This window comes from Muscardinus avellanarius (assembly GCF_963383645.1).
Source record: "Muscardinus avellanarius genome assembly, chromosome: 16".
Taxonomy (NCBI): Eukaryota; Metazoa; Chordata; class Mammalia; order Rodentia; family Gliridae; genus Muscardinus; species Muscardinus avellanarius.
Window position 1 is genome coordinate 51,902,909 of NC_137802.1, and position 20,542 is coordinate 51,923,450.

The window sequence follows — 20,542 nt, forward strand, 5'->3', positions numbered from 1 at the left end:
TCTTATTTGGAAACGATCTTACTAAGTTGATGCAAGGCATACTACTTGCTGAGGCTGTCCTCCTGTCTCAACCTCCCAAGTACAGGAATTATAGGTGTGCACCACTGTACCTGATCTTTTTTTATTATTATTTATTTTGAAACAGGGTCTCACTAAAGTTGAAAAGGGCCTCACTAAGAAGCTGAGGCTGACTGCGAACCTGCCGGCAAATCCTCCTGTCTCAGCTTCCCAAATACTGAGATTATATGCATAAACTGCCACACCCACCTGAGACCCTGTTTCAAAAAAGCTTTTTTAAAAAGCTGGAGGTGTATCTTGATTTTTTTTTCTTTGCAGGCCTGGGGGGTGAAACCCAGGGTCATTCGACATCCGAGCTACACCCCCTGCCCTATTTTGTATTCTTTATTTTGAAACCGGGTCTCACTGAGCTGCAGAGGGCCTCACTAAGTAGCTGAGGCTGGCACAAACCACGATCCTCCAGACTCAGCCTCCCGAATGCTGGGATTACAGCGTGCGCCACCACGCCCGGCTGGAGGTGTATCTTGAAGATAGAATTTTACCCTGGACTAAATCCCCAGTACCAAAAAGAAAGAAAAAAAAATATCTAGGGATGTAGCTCAGTAGTAGAGCACTTAATATGATATAAGGTCCTGGGTTTAATCCCTATTACCTTAAAAATAAATAAATAAATAAATAAGACGTTTGTAGACGCGCACATGAAGGGAGCAGAGCAACCCCCTAATTGCAGAGGCGGCACAGCCCCAACATTCAGCCCTTTGTCTTGCTCATTTTTCAACAGTAATGAGCCTCGGGAGGCGCTGCTCCAGGGCCCGGCTTGAGGAAGACGTGATCCCTCCCTCAGAGCAAATAAATTCTCTGTGTCCATCTCTTACAGAACTCATGTAATCTGAAAGGCTGGAGGGAACCTCAGATCTTAAGTCTGAGCTGTCAGTGTCTCCCCTGCTTTTGATAGGGATCTGCCTGCTGCTCCTGCAAAGGTAGGAGAGATGGGCCTCCACAGCCCCTCCCTGGGCCACAGCAGCACAGCAGTTCCCACATCTAGTCCAAACCCAGAATGGCCTGGGCAGGGGCAGCCTTCTTTCTGGACAAGGCTCCTCCTCTCCCTGAGGCTCTAGGCCTCGGGATCCCCGGGCCTGGGTTCAAATCCCAGCCATTTATTTATTTATTTATTTATTTATTTATTTATGGCACTGGGGATTGAACCCAGGGGCATTCTCCCTTTGAGCTACACCCCCAGCCCTATTTTATTTTTATTTGGAAATGGGGTCTCACTTGGTTGATGAGCGTCTCATTACTCGCGGGGACTGCCCTAGAACCCGTGATCCTCCCGTCTCCGCCTCCCAGATACTGAGATTACAGGTATGCACTACCATGCCCGGCTCCAACCCCAGCTTTGCTACCGGCTATGAGTAGCCTTGTGGCCTCAGGCAAGTCACTAACCTTTCTGAGGCTCAGTTTCCCCACCTGAAAGCCAGGATGATACCAGTGCCTCTGTCTCTTCCCTGGATACATCATGAGAGCCATGAAGTTACTTTCTATAAAATTGAGCGCTTTAATGTCTCAGCTCTGGACCAGGAGCTCACAAGGTGGCTCCTGGGACTTAGAGTGGGGAGGGGCAGTGTTCTCTCTCACAGAAGGATCCAGAACACAGGAGGCAGAAGGGAGGGAGATGGAATCCAGGGAGCTAGAGGTGGGCAGCAGGGGGTTGTGGAAGGGTCGGGAGACAGGAGAGAAGAACCAGAAGGGCCTATTCTGCACCAAGGCTGGAAAATCAGGGCTGGCACCCCTTGGCCACCCATGTCCCTCAGAATGACCCTAAAAGGAACCCAGTCCCCAGCCCCCTCCCAGCCTGCTTCCGCGACTCCCTCTCACCGCTGAGTTGAACCTCAGGTGACAGATGTTACAGGAAATGAAGAGCTTCTTCTTCAGAGGGGAGGGGACCCCAAACGTGTGGCTGATGACAGCTTTCTGGACGGGGTCCATCTGTGAGGGGGTGGGAGGGCACAGTGACTCTGGGGTTGACTGGGGAAGGAGGGCAGTACACCTGCAGGCAACGAAAGGCCACTGGGTGGGGAAATAAGAAACGCCCAGTTTCTTTTCTTTCTTTCTTTTTTTTTTTTTTTGCAGGTCTGGGGGTGGAACCCAGGGGCATTCTACCTTCAAGCTACACGCCCTGCCCTATTTTTTTATTCTTTATTTTGAAACCGGGTCTCACTGAGTTGCAGAGGGCCTCACTAAGTAGCTGAGGCTGTCTGCGAACCGCGATCCTCCGGTCTCAGCCTCCTGAATGCTGGGATTACAAGCGCGCGCCACCACGCCAGGCTCAGTTTCTTATTTTTTATTTTGAGACAGAATCTCACTAAGTTGCCCAGGCTGGCCTCAGCTTGCCGAGTAGCTGGGATTACAGGTGTGTGCTGGTGGCGGGACGCCTATAATGCAGAAATGAGTCCTGTATATCAGCTCTGCTGTGATAGGCCTGAGGCGCTAATGACCTCTCAGGAGAGTGGGAGCCAAGTTGCTAGGCAGCAGCCAGTTGGCAGCAAGTGTCCCAAGGGTTTCCAGAGCAGGATCATTTCTATGGAGTACTTGGTTAGTACTTGGTTATTTTTTCTTTTCCTTTTTTTTTTTTTGGAGATTGAACCCAGAGGCATTCTACCCCTGAGATACACCCTTAGCCCTTTAAACCTTTTGTTTTGAAGCAGTTTATTTGTTTCCTAGGTTGCTGAGAGTCTATGTTGCTGAGGTTTGTTCAAACCTGTGATCCTCCTGTCACAGCCTCCCAAGTATTGGGATTACAGGTGTATGCCACCACACTTGGCATTTTTCCTTATTTTAAGTAGTTTTTTTTTTTCCCTCTGTCAAGGCAAGCCTTTATGTTTCTCTGGGCTTGTCAAGAGGAATTCTCCAAAGTCCCACAGGAAGAGAAGAGGCTTTGAGAGAAGAGCATGGCCACGACCATCCCGAGGACAGCGAGAGGTCCGAACCCACACAGGGCCAGGGGTGGGGGCTGGCGGCGGGGCCTCAGAGGAAATTGCCTACAGGGCCCCAGTAGTACAAAAACAGCGGTTTTGCTTGCCCTTGAAGGGTGAGCATGTCTGCACATGACAGCGGGGACTGAAGACCAGAGGCCCATCCCCAGATGTCACACACTCCTTAGGCCCTCTGCACAGCCCTGGAGGGTGGGAAAGGAGGACTCCTGAGCCTGAGAGGGATTTGAAGCCCTCAGAGAGGCCCATGTTAAGGACATACAATTACCCAGGAATAAAGAGTTGTTTTCAAACAAACACATGGGACCCCAACACACAAACTCATCTCCACACACAGCTCGTTCTCGTTCTCTCCCTCTCTCTCTCTCTCTCTCTCTCTCTCTCTCTCTCTCTCCAGACAGCGCTCTACCAACCAAAACTCAGGGAAAACCACCACCTCTGGGCAGCTGTGATAATGGTGTAGGAGAGATACCACCTTGTTCCCCAGCCTGGGAGGTAGCCAGACCCAGGAGTCCCTCTTCAGGGAGCACCTAGCCCGTTCAGGGCCTGGTTAGACCCTGCAGCTGAGGCTGGCTGGCCCCTGAGTCACCTTCCCCACCCACCCGCACTCCTGGCCACAGGCCCCGCCCCCCAGCCCAGCCCATACCGTGCTGAAGTTGGGGAAGAGACTGAGCGGGGCGGCGCCATTGAAGTGGAAGGCCAACAAGTGCTTGAAGTCCAGCGGGGGCTGCAGAGGCCGGGCAGGCAGGGGCAGGGAGGCCAGCAGGGGGCTGGGGGCGCTGGAGGTCGGGCCTGCTGCAGGAGGAAGAAGGGCAGGTCTGAAATGGGAAGCCACAGGACTCCTACCTTCCTCCTCTACCTCCGTAGCCAGAAAGACCGATGATGGCCTTCCGGGGTGTGCAGCCAGCGCAGAAACTCCTGTATCCTGTTCGCAAGAGAGCAGTAGCCAAGCCCCCTCTCTGTGTTCTCCTCCCGGCACGCAGGTGGAGAAGCACAGGCAGGGAGTTCACAGAGGCTCCCAGCCCAGAATGACAGGAGGACGACCCTCCCACGCCCCCGACAGAGGCAGCAGAATGGCCCAAATGAACTCCTAAGGGGAATCCAGCCAGGCGAGGGTACAGGGGCTCAGGGCTGGCCCCTGACACACACCACCATGGAGACTACAACCTGTGCTGGGTTTCCACTTTATTGCAAATTAAACCCAAACGTAGGGCTTTGGGAAACGGTCAGCCCCCTTCCCTCTCTAACTGTCCCTTCCCTCCCTCCTTCCAGATCCCACACCATTCAACACAAGGGCTGACAGAGCGGATGGGAAATCCATCTGAGTCTGAAGGCATGAGTGCCCCAACTCAGTTGAAGCCCCAACTTTTTTGCCGGAAGGCAAAAAGCCCCCAAGCGTACGGAGTGCAGCCCTGCGGCCAGCCCGTGGGGGCAGCTGGTACACTGATGTGGGTGTGCAGTCTTTGGTCTTAAAAGTCTGGGGCAAGGGCAGGGGAAGACTGGAGATTTGAACAGCCAGACTTTGAGGAAGAAAAAAAAATCAGAAATAAATCCAGACCATTCGGGGCTGTTTTGAACCCTGTCATTGCAAAATGGAAAGACGTTCTTTTTTATTTTTTTGTGTGTTAACACTATGTGAGGACAGATGTACTTCATGTTGGTAGAGCTCGGTGTCTATACAAGCCCTTGGGCAACCTGTTGGTGGGGAGCGGTGTGAGAACTCCATTATCTTCCTCGAATCGTGAGTTTATGCACAGAGGATGCGGTGCTGTGAGAAACAAGCATGGTCTATGAGACTAAGGCCAGTTCAGGCAACATAGAGAAAACTCTGTCTAAAAAAGAAAAATCTGTAAAAACAAGCACAGGTCTGGGAGTATAGCTCAATGGTTAGAGCACTTGCCTAGCGGGCCTGAGGCCCTGGGTTCCAGTCCCAACACAGGAAATGAACAAAGAAACCCCCAAGCACAGACATCTGCTCTCCTGTCTTACTTGAAGAGAAAAGGTATTGTGAGAGGTGGGGCTAGGAAATGACCAAGGACCAATTCTCCTTCCCCTTAGCCCCATAATTCCCAACACCCACTCTTCCTTCCGCCAACCAAGACCCCTCATCTTTTCTAGGGCCCAACGTGAGCAGACTCTGGGAGGGAAAAGGACAAGCTACTCCTTGACAAACTCTGAAGACAGGAGGGATTTAGGATGCTCGGATCCTAACTAGCATCTCTGACCACGTGCGTGCGCAGACCCCCTTCCTGCACACCCCATAGCGCAGTTTTGGTGCTCAGCGAGGGGAGAGCTGGGAACCGCTGTTAGTAGGCTGGCTCCGTGCAGCATGATTAAATCCAGATTAGTTCTAAGGGTGGCCAGGACCCCAGAGAAGGCCACCCTCAGGTGAGCTGCGACCCCAGCAGCCCTTCCCCCCACCTGCTCTCTAAGAACTCCAGAGCCGGCGCAAGGTCAAACTCGTGCAGTGGGGGACTCCCCGGCCCTGCTCCGCCCCCAGCACTGCACCTCGCTGCTCCGGCCAACCTTGTCCAGGAGGCCAGCGCCGGTGGTCAGCGCCAAGGCCAGGGCGGCCAGGGCCGCGAAGTCAGGGAAGAGCTGGTGCAGCTCCGAGTGCGTGCAGGCCAGCTTGGCGCACAAGGCCCTCGGCCCACACCAGGCGCTTGAGCAGCGCCAAGTCCCCAGCGCGCTCCTGCACCACGGCGGGCACGAAGCCGCGCAGCAGCACCCGCTGCGCCCCCTCGGCATGGGCGCCCAGCTCCTCCGGCGCCTGCGGGTAGCGGCGGGGATCAAAGATCACCGCAAAGGCAGCCACCGGGTCCAGAGAGGGCCCGGGATAAGATTCCTGCAGCCCCCTCTGCAGGGAGTCCAGGAAGGCCTCCCGGAGCGCTCCCAGCTCCGGGACCGCAGCCTCTGAGTAGCCAGCCAGCTCCATGCCACGGTAGGTGCAGCTCCCTTCGGGGTCCAAGAATTTCAGCTCCTGCAGGAAACCTCGGAGGCAGGCGCCCCCTGAGCCGCGCTGGGCCTGGAGGGAAGCCCCCGCAGCCATCACCAGGGGCTGCAGCAGGGCCAAGTCTGGCTCTTCTGTCTGCAGGATGAGGCTGAGCTTTTGCACCGGGGACAGAGCATCCAGCAGCAGGTGAGTAAAGGCTACAAAGGTGAGAGGTGGGCCCAGCCGTGGGCGAGGATGGGGCTGCGGCTGCAGGGTGGGCACCAGGCCAGGCCAGGCCTCAGCCACTGCTTCCGCAACAGGCAACAGGGAGGCCCAGAGCACTGGCCATGGTCCTGCCAAGTCGACAGCTGCAAGGTCCAGTACTGCCCGGAGCTCAGGGACGGTGTGGAAACCGGGGCCACCGTGCAGGCGGAACAGGGCATCCAGTAGGCTCTGGTATTCACCCAGGTAGGCGGGGGGGCTCCGGATCTGTCCTTCCAGGAAGGCAGTGCAGCTCCATGAGCAATGGACAGGTGGCTCGGAGCTGCAGGCTGATGCTCTCCAGGCGGTCACTGGGGAGGCTTGAGCTGAGCCAGGCTAGCTTGGGTGCAGATACTCCGAAGGCCTGCAGAATGTCCAGGAGCTGGCCAGCAGTGACCCCACCCTCCTGTAGTTCCACACTGCCCAGGAAGGTGATAGCAGGTTGACCATCGCATGGGGACACCAAAGTGGCAAACAGGGCCAGGCTGTGTGACTCGGGCCAGTCCCCGGCCTCATCTAACACCAGCCCCACATACGGGGATGCCTTCAGGCGCTGGCAGGCCTCCGTGTGCAAGACACTGGCAATGGCCACCTTGGGACACCAGGGAGAGAAAGGAAGGGAGGAGCTAGGCTGGTCCCGAGATGCGGAGGCAGGCAGCGTGGGGTGGTCAAGAGAGAACAGGCCTCGGGGTCAGACAGACATAGGGACCAGCCCTGGCGGCGGCACTTCCCGGCCGCACCACCGTGGGCAGGCCGCTTCACCTCGCCTGCTTTATACCTGCTTTATATCTCGGCTCTGATACCTGCTGGTGGCTACTCTCTGCCCCAGTCATTACCAAGGGCTTATAAATGTAAATTTTCATTATTATGCTTACAAATGTAAAGGTGCTCTGTGAGCCATAAAGAACTCTAAGAAGGCTTGTTTTTTTCTGTTTTTCTGCAGAATTGCTCCAGTTGCCTTATCCTTGGGCGTCTCCCACCCATGTCCTGCTCAGGGATGACCTGACAGACATATTCACTAGCAACTCCTGACACAGACGCCCAGGACTCACATGGCTGAGGCTAGGACAGAACTGTGGGGGCTGTGGGGGGATTCTGAGCTTGAAGGGGGTCAGGGATAAGCCCAAGGGAGTGGGGAAACTGAGGGAAGAGATGCCCACCCTCCAGCTCCACTACATCTTGCCCTGAGAGCGTGGGGACCTCACTGTTATTTATTTATTTATTGGTGCGGGGGGTTGAACTCAGGGGATTTTTACCTCTGAGCTATACCCCCAGCCCTATTTTATTATTTAGAAACAGGATCTCACTAAGTTGCAGAGGGCCTTACTAAGTAGCTGAGGCTGGCCACAAACCTGTGATCCTCCTGTCTCAGCCTCCCAAGTACTGGGATTACAAGTGTGCGCCACCTCCCCTGGCTGGGACCTCATGTTCAAACAGAATTCACAAATCCAGATTTGTGTGGATGTGTTATAAGGAACTGAACAATAGAGGCATTTTACCTCTGAGCTATAACCCTAACCTTTTTTTTTTTTTTTTTTTTTTGGTGGTGGTACTGGGGATTGAACCCAGGGACATTCCACCTCTAAGCTACATCCCACCCCTATTTTATTTTTATTTGGAAACAGAGTCTCACTAGGTTGTCGAGAGTCTCACTACTTGTTGAGGCTGCCCTCAAACCTGTCTTAGCCTCATCCTTAGCAATCACCCTGTCTTAGCCTCCCAAGCACTAAGATTACAAGCAGGGGCTACCATGCCCAGCTAATTTCTATTTTAAAACAGGGTCTCACTAAGTTGCTTGGGGTCTTGTTAAATTGCTGAAGCTGGCCTTGAATCTGCAATTCTCTTGTCTCAGCCTCCCAAGTACTGGGATTACAAGCATGCGCCACCACGCCTGGCAAACAAATCCAAACCTTTACATGTCACCTCCTGAACTTTATATGCTGGAAACTGTTTTGAGCTTCTCAAGAATGTGGTAAAACCCAATAAAACACCTCTGTGGGCCAGTCAAGCCCTCGGCTACTGGTCTGCAAGTTTGCAACCTCTGTCCCAGGCAGTAGAAGAGCACCCGGATGCTCGGTGACAGGGCTCCTTCACTCCTGTATCTCTTGAGCATCTGGCCCAGTGCCAGGCACACAGTGGGCTCCCAGTGAAGGCTCTCAAGGGTGGGAGCATGGGTGAAATGCCGATGCCTCTCAGGGGCCTGGCATGCTGGGGCTGTTCCCAGATGGCTAGGTGTCCTCCCTCCCCGGCCCTCCCCTACCTCTGGCTGCATGTACCTGTGTGTCCCTGACCCTCCTAGGGCTGTAGTGATCACAGTGCTCCGTGCCCAGCAGCGCCTGGCACAGGTTGAACCTCTGCAGCTTGAGCAGGGCAGAGCAGCGGTCATCGGGCACGTCCTCTTTGGCCATGCAGTACACTGTGGTCAGCACAGCCACTCTGGCAGGGTCTGCCTCCACCTTGACGCTCCGGAAGCCAGGCCCGGGTAGGCCCCGCCTGCCTCGGCCAGGCCCTCCAAAGTGAGTTGGCCCTGGGTGGCGGCCAGAGCCTGGCGGTGGGCTCCCGAGGTGAGCTCCCGAGGTGACGTGGTGCAGCAGGGCGTGGCGCTGGAAGTTGTTGGTGCCCACGGTGAAGGCATTCTCAGCTTTGCCGTGCTTGTTACGCACCAGGGCCTGGCAGCACTCAAGGCAAAACATCAGCTTCGGTTCATAGTCAAATTCCAGCCAGGGAAACTCCTCCTTCCAATGCTCGTTGAAGTACGGCTTACACTTCTTGTTGGAGTTGGAGGCCTCTCCAGCCGGCTTCTTCCCTGGGGGCACCATCCCTGCTCTGGGGCAGGGGACCCAGACCCTCACCCAAATGCTTGTGCCTCCTGCCACCCCTCCCATACACAGAGGCACCTCCCTTGATGGGGGCGCTGCTGGGAAGACAGGAGGGGTCAGCCCCTAGGCTAAGGGGGACCGTCCGTCTGACTTAGCCTGGGAAGTTTATTCCTGCTCTGCCGGAGAGAGACTGGAGATAAAGAAACAAGGGTGACGTGTTAGGGTTCTGATGTGGTGGGCCCGGGGTTTGGGTTCATGCGACCTGTAGAGTTCTCCCCAGCCAAGGGGTGCGACAGCAGGGCAGGGGCTCTTGGGAGCAATGTGGAGTCACACAGGGGGCACCGTGGGGCAGGAATGGGGACCTCAGCCCCTCCAAGGCCTTCATCCATCGGAGATTAGGCTTTGCTTAGCTTTGACCGCCGCAGCATCTCAGGACTCAGAGCTGGAAATATTGCCACCATCTACGCAAACACATTTTATAAGAAATCTTTAGGGGGAATTGAGTCCTGGACACAGCGTGACCCTCAGGGCTCATGAGTCATTCGTGGCTGAACCAGGACTACAGCGCAGACCTTCAGACTCCCAGCCCACAGGGTGACGGGTTCCTACAGCCCACAGCCGCCTACTGCGTCAGAAGTCAGCAGAGCTTCCCAAGCAAAGGCCAGGAATAGGGTGCAGATCTATCTTCTCCGTGCTCCTGTCCCTGTACACACACATAGTGCACACTCACACTTACACCACTGTGTGGTTCTGGGAAGGGTGGCGCAGATCTTGGGGGTGCTCGAGGGGCTGGGCCCCAGACTAGAGGTAGCCAGCTGTGTATCTCTACCTCCCACAAGATGTGAGGTTCCAAAGAGCACGCTGGTACCAGGAGGCTGTGGCCAGCTGTTGGCCAAACCTGCTAACGCGGCCTCTGATGATCTTAAACCTGTCTCCTCTCCCCTCCAGCCCACTGGTACAGGCAGCAGTAGTAATTCCCACTTACAGAGTACGAACTGAGCCAAACCCTGTGCTAAGGGGAACCCGGGTCCACCTGACCCAAAGTCCATCCTGAGACCTGGGGCTGCAGAGCCTCTTCCCTCAGCTGCCCAGCCTCAGCCCAGTTCAGGCCCTCACCATCTCACCGGAACACTGCTGTGGCCTCCATATCCGCTGTCGCTTCCCACACTCTGTCCCTCACCCAACAGCCGGGGAGAGCAGCTCACATACAGATCCAACATCGCTCCCTCGCTTCCACCTCTTCGGTGGTACCCCGTTTACTAAGTCTGTGTACTTCGCCAAAAGCCAACAAGCCAACAGTCCAGCCTCTGGATACCTCTAGAACCTTCTAGAACTTCCATCTTCTCAGCCACCTCTGGAAGAGCCATTCCCTACACACACGAGCTGTTACTTTTGTCCCTGCCTCCATCCTCTGAGAGCTCCTTGTCCCTCCTCTTTTCCTAGTCAGTTCCCACTCATTCCCTGTGTGTGTGTGGGGGGGATACTGGAGATTGAACCCAGGGGCGCTCTATGTCTGAACTACAACTTCAGCCCTTTTTATTTTATTTTATTTATTTATTTTTTGGTGGTACTGGGGTTCCTGGAAGCCCTTCTACCTCCGGGCTACGCTCCCAGACCTATTTTATATTTTTGAAACAGGGTCTCTTACGCCAGTGCGGCTGGCTTCGAACCTGTGCAATCCTCCTGTCTCCGCCTCCCAAGCGTGGGGATTACAAGCACGTGCCACCATGCCCGGCGAGCCCTTTTTATTTTTTATGTTGAAAAAGGGTCTCATTAGCCGGGCGTGGTGGTGCACACTTGTAATCCCAGCATTTGGGAGGCGGAGACAGGAAGATGGTGGTTCGTAGACAGCCTCAGCTACTTAGTGAGGCCCTTTGCAACTCAGTGAGACCCTGTTTCAAAACAAAGAATAAAAATCAGGCTGGGGGTAGAGCTCAGAGGTAGAATGCCCCTGGGTTGTTGAATCCCCAGTACATAAAAGAAGGAAAGAAAGAAAGAAAGAAAAAGAGAGAGAGAAAGAGAGAGAGGGAGAGAGAGAGAGAGAGAGAGAGAGAGAGAGAGAGAGAGAGAGAGAAGGGGTCTCACTAAGTGGCTGAGGCTGGCCTTGCCCCTGCAGTCCTCCTGTCTCAGCCCCCATGTACTAGGACTTCAGGCAGGGGCCAGCATGCCCGCTCCCACTCATTCCTGGAGAGCAGCTCAGGCTTCCTTCTGCCACCCTGTTGTCCTCCCCTCAGGGAACCTTCCCTTCTTCTTTTCAGGTGCGCTGGCCAGAAACCTGCCCTTCCGACCCCAGCTATCCCAAATCCAGCACCTATAGATTCTACCCCCAAAATCCACCTCTAAAGCATCCCCTCTCCTACACTGCTGCGGGGCGGGGTCAGCCCCCTTCATCTTGTGCCTAAAGGAAGGCGATCACTTCCTGACAGCACTCTTGTTTTCACTCTTACTCTTCTTTGAGGTGTGTGGTGTGTGTGAAACACATACTGCTCAGAAACCTTGATGGCTGACCATTCTGAGGCCAGCGCCAGGTCCCTTTTGAGTTTGTCGATGCCCAGCACTGCTGACCCCTCCAGTGGCCACTCATCTCTCCCTCTCCCTCCAACAATGCTGGCTTCTCTCAGTTCTCATCTGCAGGGCCTTTGCACACAAGTTCCTTCTTTTAAAATGTCCCTACCCGCCAGGCGTGGTGGCACACACTTGTAATCCCTGCACTTGGGAGACTAAGACAGGAGGGTCGTGGTTCGCGGGCAGCCTCAGCCACTCAGTGAGGCCCTTAGCACCTCAGTGAGACCCTGTTTCAAAATAATGAAATAGGAGCTGGGCGTGGTGGTGCACACTTGTAATTCCCGCTCTTGGGAGGCTGAGACAGGAGGATCGCGCAGGTTCAAAGCCAGCCTCAGCTGGCTTAAGAGACCCTGTTTCCAAATAAAGTATAAAATAGGTCTGGGAGTGTGGCCCGGAGGTAGAAGGCCCCTGGGTTCCATACCACCAAAAAACGAAAAAGGAAAAGAAAAGAAAGAATATAAAATAGGGCTGGGGTGTAGCTTGGAGGTGGAATGCCCCTGGATCCCATCCCTAGTACCACACACACACACACAAAGTCCCACCCTTCCTCCCAGCACTCTCCTGGCCCAGTCCATCTCCCCCGGTCTTAGCTTTACTGTTCTGTCTTCCGAGGTTTCCCCAAGTGGCCTTCCCAGGAGCACTCCTTTTTTATCACTGCCCTGTTTTTCCCCCCATTGTACTCCCTGGGGAATCTGCTTCTTTCTGCACAATTCTGTGGTTCCCCTTCCTTCCGTCTTCTCCCATGCTAGTTCCCCGGGGGCCTGACAGGTAGCCAGCTTCCGCAGGCACGCCGCAAAATCTGAGGAGTGACTGGGCAGGGAAGAGCAGGCTCTCAGGCAGAGAGGGCAATGGAGAGGGGCCTTGGGTGCCCTTTGGGTGGTTAAATTTGACCTGCTTTCCTCGCAAGAGCCTACGATTCCATGGCGGGGTCCAGCCCACCACTTAAAGGATCTTAGAATGGAGGAGGGATGCAAGGCCAAGATGATACACTTCTGGAAGTTCGTCCCCTGCTTCCCATGTTCCTAGAGGCTGGTGTCCCACCCCGTTCTACAGAGGAGTAGAGTGAGCAAGACCTGGGATGTTTCCGTGTGCCAAAGAACACGTCGGCGGAAACCCGGAACATGGAGATTCTAACCGGGCACTGTTCGATACCGCAGCTGCTTAGCCAGAGGCTTTCTACATCCAGGCTATACTCCCAGACCTATTTTATACTTTATTTGGAAACAGGGTCTCACTAAGTTGCTGAGAGTCCCACTAAGTAGCTGAGGCTGGCTTCGAACCTGTGCGATCCTCCTGTCTCAGCCTCCCAAGCACTGGGATTACAAGCGCACGCCACCATGCCCGGCAAAGCGTCTCACTAAATTGCTGAAGGTCTTCACTGCCCTCAATCCTCCTGTCTCAGTCTCCCAAGCCCTAGGATTACAGGCGCGCGCCACCGCACCAAGCTAATTAGAATTTATTTATTTATTTATTTATTTATTTATTTATTTATTTATTTATTTATTTTGGTGGTACTGGGGTTCCTGGAAGCCCTTCTAACTCCGGGCTACACTCCCAGACCTATTTTTACATTTTATATTTGGAAACAGGGTCTCCTAAGCCAGCGCGCGCGGCTGGCTTCGAACCTGCGCAATCCTCCTGTCTCTGCCTCCCAAGCGCGGGGATTACAAGCGTGCACCACCATGCCTGGCTAAGCTAATTAGAATTTAATAAAAAGTTTAAAACTCAGCTGACGCTAACGCTGGTCACATCTCAAGTGCTCAGTAGCGGTGCGTGGCTAGTGGCTATCTGTCCGGATGGCCTAGGTGGGAAACTGCTGTGAAAACAGGTCACAGTCCACTGGCAGTACCCCACCTCAACCTGGGGTGGGGTGCAAATAAAACATGACTGGGGGTCCAGTTGTGACTAAGGCTGAGCAGGAGGGCACGCTGCTCCCAATACTGGCTCCTGCATCTCCACACTTTGACCACTAGGTGGGAACCAGCAGTGCTTGAGGTTCCCCTGGGGCAGTTGTGTGAGTTGGTCCCTTCCTCCAGCCTCAGATCAGTACTGATGGTCCCCTAGGATCATGGTCTCCATCCTCCTTCTTAGGCACATCTGGGCTCCTTCCTTGAGACCCCACTAGGAAGTCCACACTCTCAACCAGGCAGTGGCCAGGTAAGATGGAGCTCTCTGGCATGCCTCACCATCCTGCCGGGGCTGGGATGCAGAGAGATGGGGGACTTCCTCTGAGGGATGCGTGGTGAAGGAGCCCTTCCGTGCGTTCCCAGAGGCTGGGCCTCCGCTGCCCACCCGCCGCAGGGCCCCAGCCCCCGGAAGCTCCCAGAGGGAGTGCCGGCCCGCACCCCGGTGCCACCTGCACACACTCACAGAGACACAGGAGACACCATCTTGGCTGCAGTCTCCTTGGGCTCCACTGAGCGACAGCAGCCACTAGTGGTAACAAGGGTGAAGAGGTGCCACCCCAGCCTGGCCGCATCTACCTGCGGTGGCTCCTGCCCAGCGCGCTCAGCCTCAGCTCCTTCCACTGTGCGCCACCGCAGGACTCAGACGTGATGACTGGACCGCAGAGGGACAAGAGGCGGTCCAGTCACCACGTTTGAGCTCTGGGATCCCAACCACTCTGGAGGCTGAGGCAGGAGGATCACAAGTTCAAGCCTGGGCAACTTAGCCAGACCCTGATTCAAATTTTAATATAAAAAGGGCTGGAGAGCCGGGTGTGGCGGTGCACACTTGTAATCCCAGCATTCGGGAGGCTGAGACAGGAGGATCACAGTTCCGGGAGAGCCTCAGCTACTTAGTGAGACCCTTTGCAACTCAGTGAGACCTTATTTCAAAATAAAGAATAAAAAATAGAACTCGGGGTGTAGCTCAGAAGTAGAATGTCCCTGGGTTCCATCCCAGTAGCAAAAAAAAAAAGGTGGGGGGCTGGGGATGCTAGCTCAGTGGTAGAGCACCCTGGGTTCAGTCCCCAGTACAGGGCCCCACTGGGCTCAGAGGAGTATGCATAAACTGAAGGTCTGCTGGGAGAGTCAACCAGGTATAGTGGCAGAAGTGGAATTTGACATGGGGAAGCACATTCCAGGTGGGGAATGACAAGCAAGGATCCACCCATCCCTCAGCAAGTTGAACTGCCCTGCCGGTTCCAAAAGGCCCAAGAAGAGGTAAGGGATGGGGTGGGGTGAGGGGCAGCGCCTGATGCTAGAGGGCTCTGTGCACAGCAAATGCTGGGGATTCTGACCTTGCCACCCTGGGGAGCCTCGCAGATAGCGACACCCAGCAGAGAGCTTAGTATTTCAGTGTCCTCTAGTCTTCTCTTTTTCTCTCTCTCTCTTTCTTTCTTTCATACTGGGGATTGAACCTAGGTCTGCTTTACCACACAGCTACACCTCCAGCCTATTTATTTATTTATTTATTTATTTATTTATTTATTTATTTATCTATAGACAGGTTCTCCCTAAATTACCCAGGCTGCTCTGGAACTTAAGGTCCTCCTGCCCCAGCCTCCTGGGTGAGTTCCTAGTAATGGGAATGGCTGAAGTGGGGAAGAGGGAGGGAGACTGGAGTGACCTTTTCTTAAGAGCTCTCAGCTGTCACCCCATCTGGGTTCCCCTAGTTGTGAAGAGGGGTTGGGTGCCTCTTGGGGAGGTGGGGTCGTGGCACTGCAACCCTCTTAGACCTAGAGATCTAGGATGGAACTCCAAGTTATATATATATATATATATATATATATATATATATATATATATATATACACATACACACACAAATATATGATATATTTGGAATATATATATGGTTCTAGGGATTGAACCCAGGGGATTCTATCTCCAAGCTACACCCTCAACCCTTTTAATTTTTTTTTTTTTGCAGTACTGGGGATAGAACCCAGGGGCATTCTACCCTCAAGCTACACCCCCAGCCCTATTTTTTACTCTCTATTTTGAAACAGGGTCTCACTGAGTTGCAAAGGGACTCACAGTAACTGAGGCTGGCTGCAAACCCATGATCCTCCTGTCTCAGCATCACAAATGCTGGGATTACAAGCGTGCACCACCACACCCGGCTTAATTTTTGTTTGTTTGTTTGTTTGTTTGTTTGCTTGCTTGCTTTGAAAAAAGGGTCTCACTAAGTTAGTTGAGGCGGCTAGCCTCAAACCCGCCATCCCCCTGTCTCAGCCTCTCAAGTACTGGGATTACAGGTATGCATCACCACACCAGGCTTTTTCCAGTTATATTTAACTGCACTGGACACTTAGACAGGAGCCTCAGTCTCCCATCTGTGCCGTGGGAATTACAACCAGGGCAGGTGGAAGGGTAGGACAGGAGCGGGTCTGAGGCCACATGCGGTGCTGGGTGTGGAGGCCATCTGAAGAGGGGGTGGGCCCACTGTAGGAATCAAGGGGATGCCAGGGCTCTTTTTCTGGTCAGCAAAGAGACACCCAGAAATGCCTTCCAGTCTGGGTACCTTCTCTCCTGCGCAAGGCCCAGTGTGCACCGGGCCATCCAGTGGCTGCTGGGAACTGTTCCCCGTAGCCCTTCACTCAGCGATGCTCGGTGCCACCCACTGTCTGCCTCTGACATTCCCCACGAGCCCTGTCCCCCAGGGCCGCTGGGATGGAGCTTGAGCCACGGCACATGCACACACACGTGTGGCCGCCTGGTTCCTGGCTATACTCAAACAAAGGGAGCTACCCCCCCCCACCCCAGCACCCTTCCCCAGCTGCCCCAGGAAGGAACCACACAGCCCACAGGTCAAAAGCGTCTCAAAGGCACGAGGATCTGTGGGTCCCCTAGGATGGCATTTCACAGCAGGACAGCCCTCCAGCTAAGCGTCTTGGGTCAGCCCCGCCCCAGCTCTGGCTAGGGGTCCACAGCCCGGATCCGCAGCTTACTGAAGAGCCGCCTCAAGAGGGTCAGTTGCTGGCCACATAGAGAACAAAGCAGCCCGGCTGCGTGGAGGAGAGGAGCTGCCCCAAGCCTCCAGCCCAGGCTGAGGCAGGGCACAGAGCAGGTGTCTTATGAAATAACATCACCCTGGCTGCCGCCCAACAGAGAAGCGAGGGGAACCACATCCTGCTGCTCTGCCTTCACTGGAAAAAGACACTTATACACAGGGACATAGGCCCCCAGGCCCCATACAGAGAGTTACAGGCACAGACATCAAGGCACATGCAAAAACACAGCTCCTCACAGCGAGACGAGGTCTGCCATCGGTACACACTAATGTGTGTCTGCATGGAGGTGGTCCCCATGCACAGAAACACTCGCAGGGGCCATGCATAAGTGTGCATCTAGACACAGGCACGGTTAACAAAGACATGTATGCATACATGCAGAGGGACCGACACACCGACCAACATACAGATTCATCTGTAGATGGCATAAAGCACATGCCTGCACACAGATGGCGCCTGTGTGTACACAAAGCTCTACAGGCAGATGCATTTACCCAGTGACGAGTGTGTGTCCACATGCCTTCACAAAATCAGATGCATAGCTAAGTGTGGTGGCACACGCCTGTAGTCCCAGTAATCCCTTGGGAGGTTGACAGGAGGACTGCAGACCAAACTCAGCAACCTAGCGAGAACCTATTTCAAATAAAAATGTGGTGGTGCATGCTTGTAATCCCAGCATTTGGGAGGCTGAGACAGGAGCATTGCAATTCCCGGACAGCATCAGCTACTTTGCAACTCAGTGAGACCCTGTTTCAAAATAAAGAATAAAAAAAAAAAAAAAAAGGAAGCCGGGCTTGGTGGCGCACACTTATAATCCCAGCGCTTGGGAGGCTGAGACAGGAGGATCACACAGGTTCGAAGCCAGCCTCAGCTACTTAGTGAAGCTCTCAGCAACTTAGTGAGACCCTGTTTCCAAATAAATTATAAAATAGGGCTGGAGTGTAGCCTGGAGGTAGAAAGCCCCTGGGTTCCACCCCCCCCCCAGTACCAAAAAAAAGGGCTGAGGGTGTAGCCAGGTGTAGAAGTCCCCTGGATTCCATCTCCAGTACCAAAAAAAAAAAAGTAACAAAAAGGCCTGGAGGTGTAGCTTGAAGGTAGATGTCCCCGGGTTCAATCCCCAGTACCACCCCCCCAAAATCCAATGCATCTGACATAAGATCCATAAGATCATAGAGCCAAGCAGGGTCTCTCACCCACTCCTTTCACCCCGAGTCACAGGGCAGATGCCAGGGGCCTCCCAGAGGCACATACATACATACCAAAACATCGCCATTTTTTTTCACAGATAAAACCAAAACTCTGCAAAGAAAAATGAGAGTCCAGAGGGAGAGAGCCAAAGGCAGCTGTGGGTGGGGGTGGTGAACCAAGACCCACAGCTTGCCCCCTCCCTGGCAGGGATCTCACCATGGCCAGGGGCTCCTCCCCACATCCTCCAGAGCCCTGGATGGCCTGATACTCAGAATGGTTGACATCCAGACCCTCCCCAGGCTGCAGGAAGATCCCGAAGCCCGGGCACAGAGACACTTTGCCCCAGCCCTACTGCCTCCAGGCCCTTGGAGGGGCTCCCCCAAAACCCAAGGGTAATCACTGCCTCCTTAAAAAAAAGTCCAGGCAATCTCCTGTGTGGAAAGGCAAGTGGGGAAACCACAGATAAAGGCAAATGGGGAGACCACAGATAAAGGCAAATGGGGAGACCACAGATAAAGGCAAATGGGGAGACCACAGATAAAGTGGGGGGCATGAGTGCCGACCCCAGTGTCATGGCAGACTGCCAAGGAGGAGCCCCGATTCCTGTCTCCCTGTGTCCCTGGGGCTCACTCCTCTCTCTTCTACTGTGGCAGGAACAGCTCCCTCTGCAGCCCCTCTGACCTCTCCCCCTCCCGTCTCCTCAGAGACATCGAAGGTAAGATTTAACACAAGGAGCCCTTGACTCAGGTCCCCCCCCCCCCCCCGCTGCATTTGCCCAGATGTGCATGCCCCTGGGTCCTGCACGGTGCACCCCCCCGGCTCCCCAGCTGGCCCTATCCCCTCCCTCCACCTTTGTTCTCAGCCAGACAGAACTGGGACTCCCAGCTCAGCCCTGGACCTGGACGGTAAGGTACCAGAGGCAACTGGTACCAGTATCTCCAGGGGACAACTTTTGGGGACCAACAGCAGGCAAGGATGGGGCAGGGAAGGGTGGGGACCCCGGCCTCTGAGCTTCCAAGCCCTGTCCCCGCTCCCCAGCTCCCCAGCTCCCCAGCACAGCCGTCTTCGGCACTCACCCAAGAGCATTCTTAGCCTTTGGAGGCACCGCGGGAGCACGGCTGAGTTGAGCAGAGCCCAGAGCAGAGCACGGAGCAAATGAATCCCAGCCAGAGTGACAGAGGGAAGGGGGTGTGAGGGACGGGAGGGAGGGCGCAAGGGAGGGACTCCCGGTCCTGGCCGCAACTCCGCATTACTCCTGAGCCCTGGCCCCCTTTGTTGGGAAGGAGCTGCCCATTCCCTGCTTTCTCTGTCTCACCCACAGGCGGACCTAGCAGGGCACCTCCTTTCTTCCCCACGGGTGGACCCGGGAGGCAGTTGTGGAAACCAGGGATGGAGAAGAGGGTCCTTCTGGGGGTATCATCCTCACCCCCAGCCCCGGAGGAAAGTCCCGCCTAGCACCTCTTCTACTGAAGTCAAGGGTTGATTGACTTAGCCCCCAGAGACCTCCAGGGATGGAGGTAAGGTACTGCTGGCCCCTTCCCTGCCTGCTAGAAAGTTCTAGGTGCCCTCCAGTCTCAGAGTGCTGCCGCAGGAGCCCCATCTCCAGCCCATGTTCCTCATTCTCTCCTGGCCACCCTCTTATATTTATTTACCTGTCTCTGCTGAGGGGAAACTCAGAGAAGTGTTACCTTTATGCCACTAAGTGTTGGCCATGTGTGTGTTGGGGGCCCAGGCTGGACCCTGGTCTGCACAGTTCTCTCCTCCTTTGCCCCTTCCTCCCCCTCCACTGCTGAAAGCCGGCTCTCCACTCACCTGAGCACCTGGCGGGCAGGGCAGGGGGTGGAGGGGGGCGAGACAGCCAGCCCACAGCTGGATCCAGTCTCGCATTCCACACCGTGTCTGTACTACCCCCAGCCCTCTCGGCATCCTGTCTCCACCAGACAATAACCTGTAATCTTGGGAGCAGCCAATACCCAGACCACAAAGCAGGTCTGGGGAGGGGCTGGCAAGAGCCCTTCCAGAAAACAGGTTTGTTAGGAAGGGGCTCTGGGGGGAAGCGCTTGTTTGTGTGGGGAGAGGAAAGAAACTCAAGCCCAGAGCTAATTAACACACCCAGAGATACAGACAGGATCTTTGTCTTCTTTGAGGGCAGGGATCTGAGCTAAGCCCCCTAATTCTCTACCCAGACAGCCTGGCCTCTCCTGGTGGTCTGGGGGAGGGGGTACTGATGGTCAGGGTCACACCTGGGGGAGGGGATGTGATGCAGGTCCAGGGAGAGCGTGGGGGGCGCCTCTGTCACCTGCCACCAAGGGAGGATGCGGCAGGAGGTACCGATTGGACTGTAATAACTCCTCCATGGCCAGGGGTGGGGGGTACAGTGTCTTTAAATCATGTACCCGAGGGCCTCAGGATGGTTGGTGGGGAGATCAGCGAGGAGGAGCCAGCAACCCATGGAGATGCTGAGGGATGGGGGACTGACTAGAGGGCTTCCGGGGCCTCCTGATGGGACTGAAATTAATCCCTCTGCGTGGAGTGGAGGGTGAGGAGCTCATCAAGTCAGTGACTCAGGCGAGACCCAAGCTCCTGCTCTTTGATCTCCAGGATGCACAGTGCGGCCACGGACTGGTAGGGCCAGAGCTGGGAAGGAGACAGAGGGACTGATTTGAAGAGGAGCTAGGGCTGCTTTAGGGTATAGGATGGGGGGATCGGGCTTGCTGCATCTGTCTGCACACCTCTCCCCATGGCTGCAGCTATCTCTGCCCTGAAATCCAATACACTTCGACCCATCTCTACTTTCCTGTACCCTCAGCGT

General features: G+C 54.8%; 2 protein-coding genes across 6 annotated transcripts in view; both read right to left on the reverse strand.

Annotated features, from left to right (window-relative positions):
• Window positions 1-20,542, reverse strand: part of ZNF385C (zinc finger protein 385C) — a gene marked incomplete at both ends in the record, with an annotated part of 34,428 nt that overhangs the window by 5,423 nt on the left and 8,463 nt on the right. For 3 of the 5 annotated variants that reach the window (XM_080713874.1, XM_080713875.1, XM_080713872.1), the window contains 2 exons: window positions 1,894-2,004; window positions 3,655-3,803. In XM_080713874.1, coding sequence (XP_080570000.1) covers window positions 1,894-2,004; window positions 3,655-3,803 — 260 coding nt within the window. The remainder of the gene's footprint in view (window positions 1-1,893; window positions 2,005-3,654; window positions 3,804-20,542) is intronic. The other 2 variants (XM_080713873.1, XM_080713876.1) reach the window with 2 other exon arrangements.
• Window positions 5,393-9,020, reverse strand: LOC308275269 (uncharacterized protein C17orf113; the record flags this gene model as incomplete). The annotated part of the gene is given in 7 exon segments (XM_080713416.1): window positions 5,393-5,483; window positions 5,485-5,661; window positions 5,663-6,420; window positions 6,422-6,793; window positions 8,478-8,680; window positions 8,683-8,767; window positions 8,769-9,020. Coding segments are annotated over 7 exon segments (1,938 nt in total).